This window comes from Centroberyx gerrardi, chromosome 2 (genome assembly GCF_048128805.1).
Source record: "Centroberyx gerrardi isolate f3 chromosome 2, fCenGer3.hap1.cur.20231027, whole genome shotgun sequence".
NCBI classification, from domain to species: domain Eukaryota; kingdom Metazoa; phylum Chordata; class Actinopteri; order Beryciformes; family Berycidae; genus Centroberyx; species Centroberyx gerrardi.
In genome coordinates, this window is record NC_135998.1 from 12,978,660 (window position 1) to 12,996,208 (window position 17,549).

Genomic DNA, 17,549 nt, shown 5'->3' on the forward strand with positions numbered 1-17,549 from the left:
TAATCCATTTGTCCCTGCTTTTTCCCCTCATTCTTCCCATTCATCCCCATTTGATTCCATCGTTTCTTGCTTTAGCTTTTGACCTTTGCACTGGAAATGAGGAAGAGTAGAAATGAATAATATGTGAGGCACAGCATAATATAATTTGCTGTCGGCCTCCTTGTTCTCCTCCTACTTCTCCTCCTCTACTCTAGTCCTCTATCCATCCTACCCTCCTTCTTGTCCTCCTCTCCCCGTCTTCTCCAGGATGAAAGCAGGTGTGATTGGTCTTTACATTGGGGGATTGGTTGAGCAGTACAGTCGAGCAACGATCAGTCAATCGATCAGTTTTAAGAGGTTCCTCCCGGCTCCGGAGGGCTCCGCTGTACCGTTAGCCAGGTTCCCCCGTCACAACAGATCCTCATAGTCCAAGAGTTTGGAGTGCTGGCGTGTCTTCCAAAGTCGGTAGAGGCGGAAGTCAAAGTACATCTCGATCATTTCTTTGCCTGAATTGATAAAATGAGAGAGGAAATGTTTGAATCACGCATTTAAGAATCAGAATGACTTCATTACCCAAGAATAATAAATGTATGGGAATTTGTCTTGGTGCCGTTGGTACACATATGAAAACAACAGGATCCCAAGGAGACAGAGAAAGGCATAATATAGTAGACTATACATAATAACACTAAAAATATTTCAACATTCAGTCACTGTATGAGTTCAGGAATCATGAAATGCAGTGTGGTTGCAGCTGTAGAAAAGCATTACCATGCATGTAGTATGAAGTATACTGAAAAGCATAATATGCATGAAATAACCTTTAAGTATTATGGAACATGGACATAATTCCTGACTCTGAAAAGTAGTGTGGTGTGCCCAGACATTGCGAGTAGTGAAAGATGGTTCAAATAATGCTTGATTAATAATAAATGGCATGTTAAACAGTAACAGTAGCAGGTTTACAGACAGTTTCTTTGGGGTGGTGAAGAGGACTCCATATATTATGTGGGTGTGCAGGGGTCTTAGTCGGGCTGGTTGAGTAGGGTGACCACTCTTGAGAAGAAAGCTTTCTGTGCAGATGGTTGCCTGAGTGTGCAGGGGTGATGGAAATGCTCCCTGCCCCTTTCTTTGTCCAGATAAACACAATTCCTTCATGAAGGGGAGCTGACAGCCAGTCACTGATTCAGCTCGTCCTCCGACCAGGGAGAGGTGGAGCTGAACCAGAATGTGATTGAGCTTGTTTGGCAGAAACTAGATAAACATCCTCTGTTTTGATTAAGTACTGTTATAGTGTCATTTGAGTGTGTTAGCAATGGTGGACTCAGTAACTGATCTGAGTTCACAGTTTGGGCATTGATTTCCACAGGGTGATGAGCAGGTGGATTCCTTTGGAAATTAATCCTCATCTCTACAGAGTGTATTCAGCTCCAGATTATAGACCTTACAGCCAGACATGACTTGGTCTACCTCTTTCCTGTGAATGGATTCATCATTGTTGGAGATAAGTCCCATCAGAGCTGCAGGGGTACATTTCTCTGCACAGCTTTTGATCAAAGTGACGGGGTAAAACACGTAGAGTCTCAATCTATCAGGAAGTCTGTTAATAACTCACAGACTGATGGCAATGTGATGGTGAGCTGAAGTCCATAAACAGGATCCTGGTATAGCAGACACAGGTGTCCAGTTGCTCCTGGATTAAGTGTAGGCTGTGGAAGTGGTGACTTCATTGTATTGCAAAGACTGCACTGACCACCCCCAATTTATACACATGAACGATAGCGGATAAGTTGAAGCAGTAGTTAAAGTAGTATGTCTGAGGGTTCTAGGTGAGAATCCATCAAACCCTGCAGCTTTTGTGATGTTTTGCTGTGAAAAAGGTTTTTGTGCTTTCTCCTGTGTGGTGGGTAAGAGAAGGCGGGCAGAAACTGGAAACTGTCTGAGGTCTGAACAGTATTGGGAGTCATTATCTTGCATTTTAACACCCAGAACTTTTGCATCAAAGAACCAAATTCACACCAAAATTCACATTCACCCAAATAGAGAAAGAGAGCGAGAGAGAGAGAGAGAGAGAGAGAAGCAGAAGGGGATGAACATAAATAAAGGGAGAGGGAGACAAGGGATATGAGACAGAGACAGTTGAGATAATGACATTTTTAATTAAGGGAACAGATGCTTCAATAATTTCTCCCTCTAGAAGTTGATGCTTGACATATGGATTTTTCTGCGTCACTTGGTCTTCATGTCTCCGTCACAGTATGTGTGCGATTCACTATGTATACGGCTGTGTGTCTGCATCACTGTGTACTGTATGTTTGAGTGTGTACACTGTGTGCATGTGTGTGTGTATGTTTGTTGAGACCCACCCTGTGCAGACAGCTCCAGCGGTGACTCGAACTCGACAGAATAAGGCCTCATCAGATTCTTCAGTTTCTGGAACAGCTGTTGGACCGAGATAAGAAAACGCACACCAATTAATCCTACTGCACTCGGACACACTCTCAGCAGGGGAGCCTGGGTCTTCCGACATGCACACACACACACACACACACACACATACACAGGACGGCAATGAATCCAGCTTATTCCTGCCACAGAGAGATGCACATTCATCCTGGCCAGGTAACAAGGAGGACAGAAATTAGATGAAAGGACAAGTTGCAGAGGCATTCAGTTTGCCTGCTCCTCTCCATCCCCGCTCTCTGTCTTTTCACAATATGGTGCAACATTAGCTTCTCACAGGCTCACAGCAGGAGCCCGGTCCTTTCATATCCGACTGTGAGAATGAGCAAAGAATGAGCCGAGCTGTAAATTGGAAGGATCTGGGATGCTCGCTGACAGCTCACATTTGTAGAACTGTGAGTGTTTTGGCGATCAGTCAGTCAGAAATTTAATGTTGAGCGCAAACTGCATGACTGTGAAAAACCTAAGATCGCTGTACCACTCACATTAAACAACCTCCTTTACTGTAGTTTCTTGTCTCGCTCACATACAGTAGTGGTGCGCACAGTAAATGATGTGGCACAGACAGGGGGTCACATATTACAAGATTCCTTACTTGGATTTAGTCACGAGGGATCTCGATACCATGCTGTCTCTTTTTCACCTGACGATGCTAAAATGGAGCTCGAGAAGGAAGAACAGCTTTCAGCACTTACTGTGTTTGCACTCATTTGAAAAAGAAGAAAAAAGGGCTACATGCCCAGTTTGGAGGAGAGAATGGGGAGGCAGCATAGGTTGTCTGACAGCAGAGAGCTGATATAGATAGATAAATAGATAGATAGATAAATTCTAGAGAGATAAAATTTAAAGCTCAAATACTGTGTTATCTTGTAGTTTCCGCCTCTCGCGCATTGTTCCTTGCAAGCTCTGATTGGTTATTGCTGCTCACCGTTCTCAAAACTTGTCTTTACATATCTCACACTACAAGAGCGGTGCAGATTTTGTGCTGACAAAATCAAACATGTTTGAGACGGCTCGAAGACGGGGTCAGACTGCCTCTCTGACCTGCTCAAACTTAACAAGCTTTGGTGATGTGATGCTTCGGTGATGGGGATTCTTGGAGGAAACCCACACGAACAAGGAGAGAATATGCAAAATCCACACAGACAGGGCATGCACACGTCTGTAGGTGTATATTAAGATATATGGCTCAAAAGGTTGGTGGCATATTTGGATTGCTTGCAGGGCCAAGAAACCTTGGCCCTGCAAGTACTATGCTATTTAAAATGATTTCCTGGCTGTAATGAACTGAAGTCATGTCTGTTATTTTAATGAGGCAGTGTTTAAACGTTTTGTATAGGAAGGGGTCCAACAGGGATTTGGGGTCCTAGCCTGCCAAATCAAGCTGACTGCCATTGCTGTCAGACTCCATTCAAATTCTGGCTTGGGAGAACAAATTTGCTCTGGCCCAGAGTGAAAAGTACTATAGCAACAGGCTGGCAGCTTGCAAAATTTATATCCCTTCAATGTGGGGTTGCATTAACCCAGATAAGTTAAATCAGTCATTAAAAAAGTAATTTAGTCCTCCAATATCTAAAAATTAGTAGCCTTTGCTAACATCCCACAAAAAATGCATGTATGCAAGAACAAACAAAATGTGAGTATTTCTCATTAGTTCCTTTTCTGACAGTACTGTAACTGACAGTTGACATTGACCCGCTCATGTAGAAAATGGCACCTTGGGATTTTGGCACCAAGCCAAACCACTGAAAAAATGCATTTTAAATTCTAAGAAAATGAATAGTCTCATGAGACCAACCAAGATTACTTTTTGGATTTAAAGTCTCTGAAGGACACCAATTGTATGTGTATTGTGTATATCTAACTTTAGGGGTGGAGGTATCTTTTATGTGCGGTTTGCTCTGCAGACTGCCAGACTGTCAATCAACCTCAGAGAGCTCCGCTTTATGTAACCAGGCACTTTGGCAGACATGACTGGAACAGACACAGCTAGGTCAGACAAGCCCCCCTGGGTGCAGTGTGTGTCTGTCTGTATGTGTGTGCGTGTGTGTGTGTGTGTGTGTGTGTGTGTGTGTGCGTGTGTGCGTGTGTGTGTGTGTGTGTGTGTGTGTGTGTGTGTGCGTGTGTGCGTGTGTGTGTGTGCCTGTCTTAAGTGGAGAAAGGTGTAGCATCATATCCCCTGTTACAGCCACTTAGCCTCTGTGCTCCTCTGCTATATTCAGAGACATTACTCAGAATGAGATAATAGTCATGCAGGTAGGAAAAGAGATGGGAAGGGAGGGGAGAGAGAGAGAGAGAGAGAGAGAGAGAGAGAGAGAGAGAGAGAGAGAGAGAGAGAGAGAGAGAGAGAGAGAGAGAGAGAGAGAGAGAGAGAGAGAGAGAGAGAGAGAGAGAGAGGGGCCTTGTGTGAAAGCATGTGTCTGCATCTACATTTGTGTACATGTACTGAAGGCATAGAGAGGCACATGCTTGTTATTTTTCTATCGTATCACAGAAAACTATCATGTTAATAATCACCTACAAAGGTTTGAGTGACAAAAAATATTTGCAGTAATTATAATAAACAACTTATTATAGAAGAAGATCCTGTGCTCAGTTGTGGGTTTCAGTAGGCGTACATCTCACACTCATGAACATGCAAATCAATAGTGCAGGAACAAAGTCAGCCAATAACAAATAAAAACAATTAAGTGTTTTTTGTAATAAATTAGTATGATCCAAGATTGCTGACACACAAATTAACCCCTAATTAAACACATCTGTTTATGAAATATATCTGACATTAAACCTGTCCCTGCAAATATCTAATGTGAGTGGATCAGCAGCAGCAGTGAACTGTGTTACATTAAAAACAAATGTGTTTCATTAGTGAGCAAAACCTGCAATGTGCATCACACAGCTGAAAAGCAAAGTTACCAAGCTGAGCAAAATTATTATCTTAAAGCTTCTAACTGTCTGACATGACTTTTCTGTGCTAATTTAATATGTAATGCTGCTGCTGCTCCTGCTTTCAGTCCTGTCTGGTGAAAACCTGGAACGAGGGTAAAGGAAACAATGAGCTAATGTTTGTGTGTGTGCGTGTGTGTGTATTTCTGTGTGTATACCTTCTCTCCATTGGGGTTTCCCAGGACATAGCATCCCATTATGTGGATGAGGTTGGGTTCTGGGTTGACTTTACTCATAAAGCGACTGAGCCTCCTCCAGAACCTGGACAAAGACATTAGTGAAGGTGTTTTGATAATAAAATTCTTCATTGATCCCCATAGGGAAATTACAGAACAGTGTCTCTGCAGTCAGGATTCAGTCTCTTTCTCCAGGACACTTCGGCAGGTCAGATGCTGTTTCTCTAACCACTAAACAAACCTAGTTCCCAATTAAAGGATATTACCTATCAATATAACATTCCACATCCACTATCCCTCAATATTTGTAAGGGGGAACAACTTCATCCCAAGTCTAATGTGTGACATCATCCAGATGTACAACCTGCTGCTGCTCCTTTGTCAGGATTGCGGTGAAAACCAGTTTGAACCACGAATGTGCCAATAGCCAAAGAAAATGTTCCTGGTTGTTCTCTGTCGCCTTTTCCACCATTTCTAATGCATCCTCAGTCAAGATGTGCATTGTCATGATATCACATTATCTCTTCTCTCTTTTTTGTAGTTGTGGGAGACAGTAGCGAATATTCACTAAACTGAAATGATCCCAGAGCATAGGAAAACATTTAAGTACTGAAATCGCTGTAGCACATTAACTCACTGGCTCATGTCTTCCTCCTTCTCCACCTTAGCGAAGGTTGCCACTTTATTCTTCAGTAAGTATAGATGACCTGGGCCTCCCTAAGACACACACACACACACACACACACACACACAGAGACAAGAATGGCACAGATGAATACTCTCGTAACCACTAATTTGCCTCTTCTTAATTAAGAGCTCGGCATTCCGAGGGGAGTTACATCATTCAGTCTGAATACTAGCAGGTAACTTGGGGAATACTCTACTGCAGTGTACTTTTGGATACATAACCCTGTCCTATCCTTGTGTTACATCAACACACTCAAACCAAAACACAGATTTATGTTATGCTCCCTCTCATTCTCTCTGCATCCACTTGTTTCTACTTCATTTCCACTGCTTAGCATAGATGCTTTCCTGCAGAAACTCAATATATTAGAAGTACCCATATGGCAGAGTTGCTATTGTATAAGCCTCTTCATGAATATAATGCATATACAGTGTGGGATAGAGGTTAACCAGTAAAACCCACAAACCTACACAGAAAGCAATATCTTCAAGACCTGACTCAAATGTTTAAACTGCTGTTTGACTCACTCATTCCTCGCATAATTATATTTTTTCTTTTTTTCCTTCTTCTCTGTCTTTCTCTCCTTCTCGTTCCTCACCTGACAGAAGATGAGCATCCTCCAAAACTTGCTGCCTCTCCTGTAAGCTGTAAGCTTCTTCTCTATTTCTTCTGTGAAAGAGACAAAGAATAGGATTGATGAGAACAACAGAGAAAGAGAGAGAGAGAGAATACAAGAGATAGACAGACGGGAATGAGAACAGAGACAAATGAAAAGGAGAGTGTGAAGGCAGAAGGAGAAATAGACAGTGAACAAAAGGGAATCTCTGTAGGGTACAAGTACATGTAAGTACGTGTAACGGCAGTCAGAGCAGAGACACCAAGTAAAAGGAACAGTGAGTTCTAGTTTAAATCTAATTCAGAAGTGTGTACTTCAGTGTCTCACGGCAAACTAAGAAATATCTACAGGTTAATGAATGAAATGGAAACATAAAATCCAGATACAAGTAAATTATTCATTGAAATCCTTTCAATTACTTTGAGTGTGAGCTTTATCCCATGCAGAATTATTTGTGGTATCTGGCCCTAAGAGTTCCCCAGATACCACAAATGATGAATTCTGCATGTGATAAAGCAGAATTCATTATTTGTAGTATCTGGGGAACTCTTGGGACCATTTAAGTGGTTCCATTATGTTGAGCGGTAGTAGATCCATTTCAGAACTGAACCAATTTCAAATACAGTAGTAAAGTAACTTTTTATCTCCCGCCAATTCAGAGAAAGTAATTCACGGTTTTATTTCATCTCCTTTAGACGACTCCAACTCTCTCTTTACTTGCCTCAGTCAAAAATCACTCTCGCATCCCCAGCTTGTTCAATATGCTGCTGCTAGGATTTTAACTGGTGGCAAACAAAGAGACAATATTACCCAGACTGGTTACCAGTTAGATTTGAGTTCATTTTAAAGGCATACTGAGTAGGATTTTGCTGGTTGCGGCTTGTAAGCACAACCACTCCTCCCTGCGGTTGCCAGAACAGTAAAAACCTGTAAAGAAAAGTCCAAAACGAGAGTGAACCTGGGGTTGGCTTTCACCTGTTGGCGAGTATTGAAGGAGAGGATGGGGATGAAGAGCGGAGTTGGCCTGTTTTCTGTTGGACAGGTAGGTGCTGGTTAGCTTAGCTATCAGCTTTTCTACTACAAAGAAGCTATGCTAACAACTGTAGCTAGCTGCCAGCTCACAACACTCACCAACTCTGACCAGAACTCCAGTTACTCTGTGTTAGAGTTCAGGACCGCTACTGTATCCAGCGTGGCTTTTAGATATAAAACGATTTAGCAGTGGTTTTGGTTTTAGGCAGACACACCCACTACCAAAAGGTTGACACCCAGAAACGTCCCGAACATTCAGAAATAAGAAACTCCAGGCAGAAGGCAGGCTGTCTGCAGACATAGACACTGTCACAGACTACCAGTGGGCCATATAGCGATATAGCCCCTGGTAGTGATGCGCGGGTCAATCCAAAACCGAAATTGACTTTATTCTCAGAATCTGACTTTATTCTCAGAATTCTGAGTTTAAAGTCAGAATTCTGACTTTATTCTCAGAATTCTGACTTTAAACTCTGAATTCTGACTTTATTCTCAGAATTCTGACTTTAAACTCAGAACTCAAATAAATTTTTCACACGTGGCCCTAATCCTCTTCCGTATATTAGGCTACCTTAGTTACACAAGTCTTTGGAAAATTACCTGGCCTCCTGAATCTTTTTTTTTCCGGGTTGCAGATCGGGTTCGGGTCGTTGTTTTACGTGTATGAAAACGGGTCGGGCAGGTTCGGATGTGCATGTGTCGGATCGGGTGGTCGCGGGTGGAAAAAAACCTCCTCAGGCAGCCTTACCTGCCTGAGGAGGTAAGGCTGGCAGAATCAGTTTCACCTTTTAAATCACTTCTAAAAACACACTGTTACAGACAGGCTTTTATGTAAACTGCTCTTTTTGTATTAGTATCTCTATTGTTAAGGGTCAACGTGTATTGGCTTTGATTCAGTGCATCTCTTTTATTACTTGTTATTTCTATTTATTTTGTATTACTTTGCCTATGAGATGACTTGCATTGGCTGGACATTAGTGGTGCATTCGCTTCTTGTCTCATTACCATTTGTTTTCTTTTTTCTTCTTTTTTCTTATTTGTGTTTTCTATTGTTTTATGTAAATCTTATTTTATTCAATTTATTATTAGAACCAAATTCAACACTGGTCTCATTAAAACAGGTAAAAAAGGCACACACTAACATACACAGCCTAGTTTACTTACCCAGAATATCATCAAAAGTGGCATGTTCATGGTCCTGAGGACAAATAGATATCCAGTTAAAATGTAATAATTTAACATTATCAAATGGAATAATCTACACTGCAATATAGCAAATATGAAACATGTAAAAACATCAGTCTTTATCAGTGCAGAGAATGCTGTGTAATTGTATGCGTGGCATGTGCACATGCAATTGTGTGTGCACGCAGCGCGTTTGTGTGTGTTAGTGTGTGTTCGACTCACATAGAGAATGGGGATGATGGATGGGTCATCCCTGCGGATTATAGTGGGAACGTACTCCGCCTTAGGGACTTTAGAAGAGATCAGCTAAAGGTGAGGGATAGATGGGAAGGAGGAAGAGAGGAGGGGGAGGAAAGATTGGGTGATGAAATGAGAGGAAAGGGAGGAGAAGAAAAAGGGAGGAAAGGAGAGAGAAAACAGGAGAAAAAGACAAGAGAGGAAAGCAGAGGTTAATAGAAATTTAAGGAGAGGAGAGGAGAGGAGACATTTAAATGCATCTACAGTAAAGCATGCTCCATCGCAAACCAATGCCTGCAGGGCAATGTTCAACTGCACATGCATTATTTACACAGTGCTGTGATAGTGAACACCTGCATGCGATCTTACAGTGCTGAGATTAAATACATGTTAGATCAGTCCAGTCATCAATACATAATCTTAAAATAACCATTTTCTGATTCATACTATTTTAAATATGAAAAACTTCTAATATAAAACAGCCATTTTTCATGAATTTCTGATTCATATATATGGATAAAACATGGTAAAATCCATTCAGATAGAGCACACACAAAATAAATGTGATAATTACGAATTAGAGTTACTGTATAATCATTTGCACTCACGCACTCTAAACTAACTCATGAGCAAATTATATGAGTTTATACATGAACAAGCAATTAAATAATCTGCAGAACATTACACTGCTGATCTCTTACCATGATTTTGGGAGGTATAAAGTCATCTCCCTCACAGGCCAGCCTCTCCATCTCTCTCTCCTCCTCCCAGTCCAGGGTGTCATCAAGCCCTCCTTCGTCCAGGGTGCCACAGGAGGCCTGCAGGTCCCCGCCTGGAAGAGGGTAAAACACTGGTGAGGAGAACGACTTGAGAAAATTGGGGGTTCAGCGAAGGTGGGCGTAAGGAAGGTGAGATAGAACGAAAGTCTGGGAGTGAGAGAAGGAGGCAAAGGGAAGGAGGTGGCAGGGAGTGGAGATAGAAGGAGATGGGGAGAGTGGAGGAGAGAGAAAAAAAATGATGGGGTTGTGAATGGGGCTGTGACCAAAGAAATGACAGATGGAACAGGGAAAGGAAGAGACAGCAGGCAGAAGGAGAAAGAAAGGATGACTGATAGGGAAGGACAAAGGGCAACATCAGCTAACAAGAGCTATGAAAACCCAACTGAGGACTTTCTTTGACTCTTGAACTGCTTTTGGTGCTATAAATAATCTTTTTAAGGCATTATACAAAATGATCATCACATAGTAACATATAGCACCATTTAGAACTAAATAGCAGTTTATTCTTCATCACTGGAAACAATTCAACTATGATGAAGACAGTTGTTTGGTCCTCAATATTGGGAGTTATAAGACAGACAGATGCTTCAACCAAAATATCAAAGTTATATCTTTCTTTTGGAGTTAAGAACTATCAAAGAACCATTAAAGGATTATGGCAGATGCATATAGAACCAATAATGGTTCTAAGTGGAACTATTACTTTATCACAAAGACCATTAATGGCTCTTTATGGTACCATTACAGGACCATGAATGACTAGAGAACCACTGAAGAACCATTTGGTTTTATATTGAACCACCAGTGGCTCTACAGATAGCAGTGAAGAACAATTCAGGGGTTCAAACTGTTTGTCAAAATGTTCTAAAAAGCATCTAGTAAAAAAAACAACAACTCTAAAGAACCATCTTTTGTAGTAGAGAAAGACTAATAGTTAGAATGACTAATAGTCTAATAGAGAAAGGAAAAGGGAAAAGAGTGCAGTTTGAAAAAGGAAGGAAGAGACATTTGAAAGAAGAGGGAAGATGACAAGCAAGATCAACAATTAACGTCACTCTTCAAGAGACTAATACATTTATCTTTCCCTCGGGAAACAGGGAAAATAAAGCACAAACCATACAATTTGATTGTCATCAACAGTTCATTAATCTCTCACCACACTCTCTGAAACACAAAGACACTGAAGATGGGGGTGGAGGAAAACATAAAAACACAGATATTCAAAATCAGACTAGAGACGACACAGACAAACAGCACATGCAAACAGTCAAACAGTGTGCGTTGATTCTCATATTCAAACCTGGCCTTTAGACAGTAACCCTTACACACACACACACACACTCATACGAGCTAACACACTCAGACTGAGACACACACTCCATTTTGAAAGACATATACTCACAGAAAGAGAGAGCATCACAAAGTTGAAGAAAGACCCACGGTCATAGGGAGACAGACAGACAGGGTCAGTCAACAGCAGAGACAGTCAGTTTGCGCGTGTGTGTTTGCGTGCGTCTGTGTGTGTGTGTTTTACTTACAGAGGTGTGTATATAGGTATTGTTTTGTGTTTCTGTGTGTTGTGTATATTGGAGTGCTAGGGGTACCCGTGATCTGCCAAAACCTGCATTGATCGCCTCACGCATTGATCGCCTCTTACTGCATTTCAGTTCAGCCATAACAAGTCACAGACCCTGATGACAAAATGTCAGCTGAAGTGTATTACTGCAGCTGAATATATCGTTACACAGCTAAAAAAAGCAGCAGCAGAGCCGGGATAGAATTAATCATGTTCAATTTCCACAAGTGCTCTTTATCCACCTTTTTTCCCGGTATCATCTTTACACTGTGGGAGGGGGATCAGCAGGAACCACTGTGTCATGCAACTTTATTAGATAGTGGAAATTGGAGATAGATAGGAAAGATTGGGAGAGAGAGTGGGGTGAGGAGGAGGTTACATTTTTGGAGAGGTGCATGTAAGCATAGATAAGCATAGGCATAAGTTCGACGCAGAAACATAAATTACCCTTTGGACCACTGAGCCACCAGACGCCCCTATATGGATGATTATTGTGTGATATCGTTTCAAAACTAGGCCGTTTATACATCCGGTAGATTCAAGTTGTTTCCGTTAATATCTGTAGTTTTGCCTGCTTGGAACTGAAACAAAGTCTCCATTAACCGAGCTTTGATTTTTTGCGGTTCTTCCTCATCTCAAGTAGACGGCAGTTGATTGATTGCCACAGTTTCCCGCTGATAGCCCCCCCATAGCTTCCACGCGCACCTTAAACACAGGTGATGGAACGCTGGTGGCATGGCGTGCGATGGTTACCATGGTTACCATGGTATGTGTTCCTGCTATTCTCTGGCCTTCATTTACGCAGAACACATAACAGGTCAGGTTGGGCTTTTCTCCAGCTTTTCTCCTTGGTGGTGGGTTGGATCACAACCGGGTTATTTTAACCTTTTCTCCGGCTTGATATTTACATACAAACTGACACCAGGTCTGCTCCGCCTTTTCCCCGGGTTAGATGCTCTGTGGAAACACGACTTGAGACTTACATCATATTACTATATTCTTCCTAGATGGCATGAGTGTTTGCATTTGTAGGGAACTGTGTGTGTCTGTGTCTGTATGGGTGTGTGCGTGTGCGTGCGTGTGTTTGTGTGTGTGTGTCTGTGCACGTGTGTGACTCTGTGTTAACTCACTGTCTCTGGGGTCATGAGGACAGTCAGTCTTGACAGGGGTGGGGTCGCTCCAGGAACGGCTGAAACTCTTCGATCTACGCTCAGCGAATGCTAGTGCAGGCGGGGAGAGATAGTCACACACACACACTCCATACACACTGACAAGCACACACATTGGCTGCGTCCTGTGTAGCTACACACACCACCCATAACACACTAGTGCAAAGGCAGATGCACAGATATACATACACAGCACCCCCGACCCCTCCCAGCACACTTACACACACACACTCACAAACAAATGCACGCCCATCCAAACCCACAAATAAACATGCCCACAGACACTCAGACACGTGTACACAACACACACACACACACACACACACACACACAAACACACACTAGAATGTTGGAAAGTATGAGCCCTATTTCTGTCCTCCCATGCTTTTCAAAGGTTACATTTTTGTGTACAACAGTATTCTGAAGCATCTGAACGATTCTGTATGAACATCAGTATGAACACCACTCTGCTTTGTAATCAGTATGCTCTTGTAATATTTTTAGACTTATCAACAATGTTTGACACCATTAATCATAACATTATACTTGCTTTCATGGACTACCCCACATTCTTGACAGGCAACAATTTGTAGGACAGACATCAGATACGGCAATGATAACATTACGGTAATAACACCACAGTGTCCCAGAAAAAACAAATTCTCTCCACTTATAGCTGAAGCAAGCACTGGTCTAGAAAGAAATGGTTCCAACAAAAACAAACAAATGTCGATACTTTCATTATTAAGAATAAAATGATTCAAGTTTTACGGATTCCTGGGAGTCACGGTTGATGAAACCTGAATAAAACCACATACACCTTGTCTGCAATAAAGTGCAGTGTTTGAGTGTCAAAGTACAAACTCCATCATTTTCACATTCACACACGCACACACACACACACACATACATGCACATTTTATGAATCTGTTCTATCCTTTTCCACCATGTTGTACTCTATTGTCAGTTAGTTTCTATGACCAAACCTGGATGTGTCTGTTTATCACTTTGGTTTTTCTGTAAGCGAGATGTTTTGATAAGACCCTTGGGTTTTCTTTTTAATCTCACCTGGACAATTTGTTCTGTTTCTTACCATTGTATATTTGTTAGTTTTTTATCCCAATATGTTGCTAAAAAAACTGCACAAATAAACTAAAACAAAAAACATATTCCAAGCAATGCAGCAGGAATTTGCATAAGACCACCTACAGCTTACACACACACACACACACACACACACACACACACACATGTACACACACACATGCACACATTGGCTTATCAAACGCACACTGGAACACATATAATTTTCAGATGGTGCTCAGTTAAATGCAATACGGCGGTTAAAAATACCAACGAAGCAGCAGCATGTGTTACCAGTTACCACACATGCAAAAACATGTCAAAAAACAGAAAAACACTGATGATGAGGGGTGAGCAACAAGACAATAACTTGGAGCAAACACACACACACACACACACACACTCACACACTCACTCACACACACATCTCTGACTCACTCTGTGCTTTCATTCTCCTGCTGCCCACCATCCGAAGATGCTTCCGGAAGTTCCTGTGGGTAGAGAAATCAAAGCGGAGGAAGGAAAACAGGACAGAGGGAGAACCAGAGTGTCAGAAAGAGATGGTAAAGGGAAAGAAAGAGGGGTGGGTGGGAAGAAAGAAAGGAAGGCAAGACAGAGAGAAGCATTTAGTCTCAAAAGAGTATATTCGTAAAAGCGAAAGAAAGTGAGATAATTTATATATATGTCCATATACACGTGTATATATTATGTGAATTTGAGATAAATGGGGATAAACTTACATATTTACCGGTAAATGTGTACATTTACAAACTCTATGGTAAATAACATATTTACCTAAATGTACACATTTCCCAAGGTAAATCTGGCAATTCTGTACATTTCCGATTAATGTGAGTGGAAAACGTTAGCTACAGTAGCGACAGCGCCTCTCATAGTCGTGCCACTACGTTTTGTTTTGGGTACGACGTGCCACATGGCCAACGCATCTCACCTGAACAGAGATTTATGAGATTCATTCATGTGACAAAGCCAAAGGCTAAGTGTTTGGTAAGTTTTCATGGATTAGGCCATTTGAGGCCATTTGAGGGCATTTTTGCCAAACTGGTGCCATTGGCGTGAGTCTTTTTACTTTTGGTAGGCTGGTGAGACGTTGCTGTGTTGATAGCCTATGTATTCAATTCATGTAATTTGCCCAAAAAATAGATGCCTGATTGATTTTGTATTTTAGTCCTATAGTGGACACACTAGTGCAGCTTAGACAACTCATTTCCATCCATGTGTTAAAGACGTGGATGCCAAAACATGCTTGCCACTCAATTAAAATCTTTAAATGTGATTTTAAAGGATCAGGCATAACATAACTCTATGAGGCCAAAACCTGTTAATTATAAGACTCTACTACAACAAATACCATTCTGTCAATATCCAATCTAATTACTCTAATTAAATTAATCAATAGACCCTCAGGTGTAGGACTATAGCGTTGGACAGTGCACACAATGTGCAATCATCATGGTACAGACCTGCAGTCGGCAGGGTGAGAGAGCCTCGCCCTATAGCGTTTTCCACACATTTACCAGAAAATACACACATTTACCAGATTTACCTTGGGAAATGTGTACATTTACTGAGTTGGTAAATGTACACATTTTCATATTATATATACTATATATATCATTTACAACATTCACAATTAAACATATCATTTTTATTAAGCTATTTGGGTTGGATGTTCGCAGTTAAAGAGGAAAACAATGTAATCTAATCTTATCTAATTATGGATAATTTTGGGAAACCCCTGGGCATCTTGGTGGCTCAGTAAACTGGGTCACATGCTATGTGCCGGTGATGTTGTGGGTTCAAATCTGGCTCTTGACCTTTGTCACATGTGGTCTGTTCACTCATTCCTGTCGCTCCTAACTGCTGTCTATTAAAGCCAGAATACGTAAAAAAAAAATACTATATAAATTAAAAGGGATTGCATAACTATGTTCCTCTTGAAATCCATTTGCTTTGACCTTGTCTTCAAGTGTCTTTATCGACGACAAAGCAATCAATAGCAGTAGCTTTATTGTCTGTTTCTCTCTGACTGGCTGCCTACTCCTTACATTATATCCTATGCAAGAGATAAACATCCTGTTATCTTCCTCCACCCCCTCACGTCTCGTCGACACACAGTGTCAGTACACCAGGCTACCAGTTGTCTAATGAGTAATGATAACATGGTCAGCGCTTGGTGTGGTTTGTGTGTGCGTATGTGTGTGTGTCTGTGTGTCGGTGTGTGGGCAGAGAACTATATATGTGTGTGTGGGGGAAAATATAGAGACATAGAGAGCGAGAGAAAGAAAGAAAAGACAAAGAGTTTCTTTGTCCTTATTTTAACTCCATAAATATGTAGGAAGAACATAGGAATCAACTAAAGGACCACAATGGAAATAAGCTCTTGGGCTTTATTGTGTTTTATCCTTTTGACAAATATTGTACAAAGATATGATGCCTCCTGGTGAGGCTGTGCATATATTATTTATATATATATATATATATGTCATATATTTTTTATATTGTCAATAAAAAATTTCAATTCAATTCAATTCAATTCAACTTGCAACATCATATAATGAATTCCACTGCACTGGAATAATTTAATGGGCAAAATACCCAGTTTCAACGGCCCAAACCCATTTTTTTATTCTCACAAGTCCTCTTAACATGGTCTCATATGCTGGGACTGCTTAATCACAGAAATCACTCTTTTCACTTACACTTTTCACTATACAGATGTTTGAAGGAGAGATATTATATGCACAAGCCCACAAAACCATCTTTAGACATCTTTACACATGGCTTCTGACAGAGATCTCCTCCCCCTGTTCCCTCTGTCCTTTTAACCCTTGCTGCCCACAAAGGAGAGGTGTGGAGACAGTTAATGAGATGAAGAAAGAAAGTGCGAATGAGTGAGAGAAACCACTTCCACCCCCGTATCCAACTGCGAAAGTCTGATACGCTCTCGCTCGCCCCTGCTCCAACGCTCTCTCGTTTTTTCTCTCCTTTTATTTCCACATTTCATTTAATCTGCAGCTCTTTATTGTCCTCTGTCTACTCCCGTCACATCTCCTAATTTCTGCTCTGCAATGGGATTTCCTATACTGTATATTTTATGAGATGACGTTGTTCCAAAATGAGATATTCACATGTGAAAAGTGATACCTTTGCTTGAATTTATGAGCGCCACCTACAGAAACTCAAACTTCATCAGCAGAAAATCAGAGGAAAAAGAAACAAAATAGTTACTCAGAGGAAAGAAAGTGCCTGTCTCCAAGCCAAAACTAGAGGGAGGATCACCGTTGCCTTTCCAAGATGAAAAGAACTCAAAGATGAAAATTGACGGAGGAGAGAGGCAGATGTGACTTTTTTTTTTTGTGGATTGGTTGGTTATGCTATTGTTTATCAGTCGCAATTGTTATTATGTTGGGCCAGCGCCTACATGAGTGCAAAATACCAAGGCAATGACCGCTTATCACCAAAGTTGTTGCCAAAAACAAGAAAGAAAAAAAGAATCTTGTGGATTATCACTTTAAACAGTATGCAAAAAATCTGTTACATGGCATGATGTGTGCATTATGGACTTGGCCCACAACCATGCATGAATCTTTTCAGGT

At 41.2% G+C, this 17,549-nt stretch overlaps 1 protein-coding gene across 1 annotated transcript in view; it reads right to left on the reverse strand.

Moving 5' to 3' along the window:
- Positions 1 to 387: 387 nt before the first annotated feature.
- nsmfa (NMDA receptor synaptonuclear signaling and neuronal migration factor a) overlaps positions 388 to 17,549 on the reverse strand; it is a 41,745-nt gene continuing 24,583 nt past the window's right edge. The window contains 10 exon segments of the mRNA XM_078288714.1: positions 388 to 485; positions 2,346 to 2,421; positions 5,547 to 5,649; positions 6,202 to 6,281; positions 6,851 to 6,921; positions 9,065 to 9,098; positions 9,308 to 9,391; positions 10,024 to 10,154; positions 12,808 to 12,897; positions 14,368 to 14,420. Of these exon segments, the coding sequence (XP_078144840.1) occupies positions 388 to 485; positions 2,346 to 2,421; positions 5,547 to 5,649; positions 6,202 to 6,281; positions 6,851 to 6,921; positions 9,065 to 9,098; positions 9,308 to 9,391; positions 10,024 to 10,154; positions 12,808 to 12,897; positions 14,368 to 14,420 (820 nt within the window).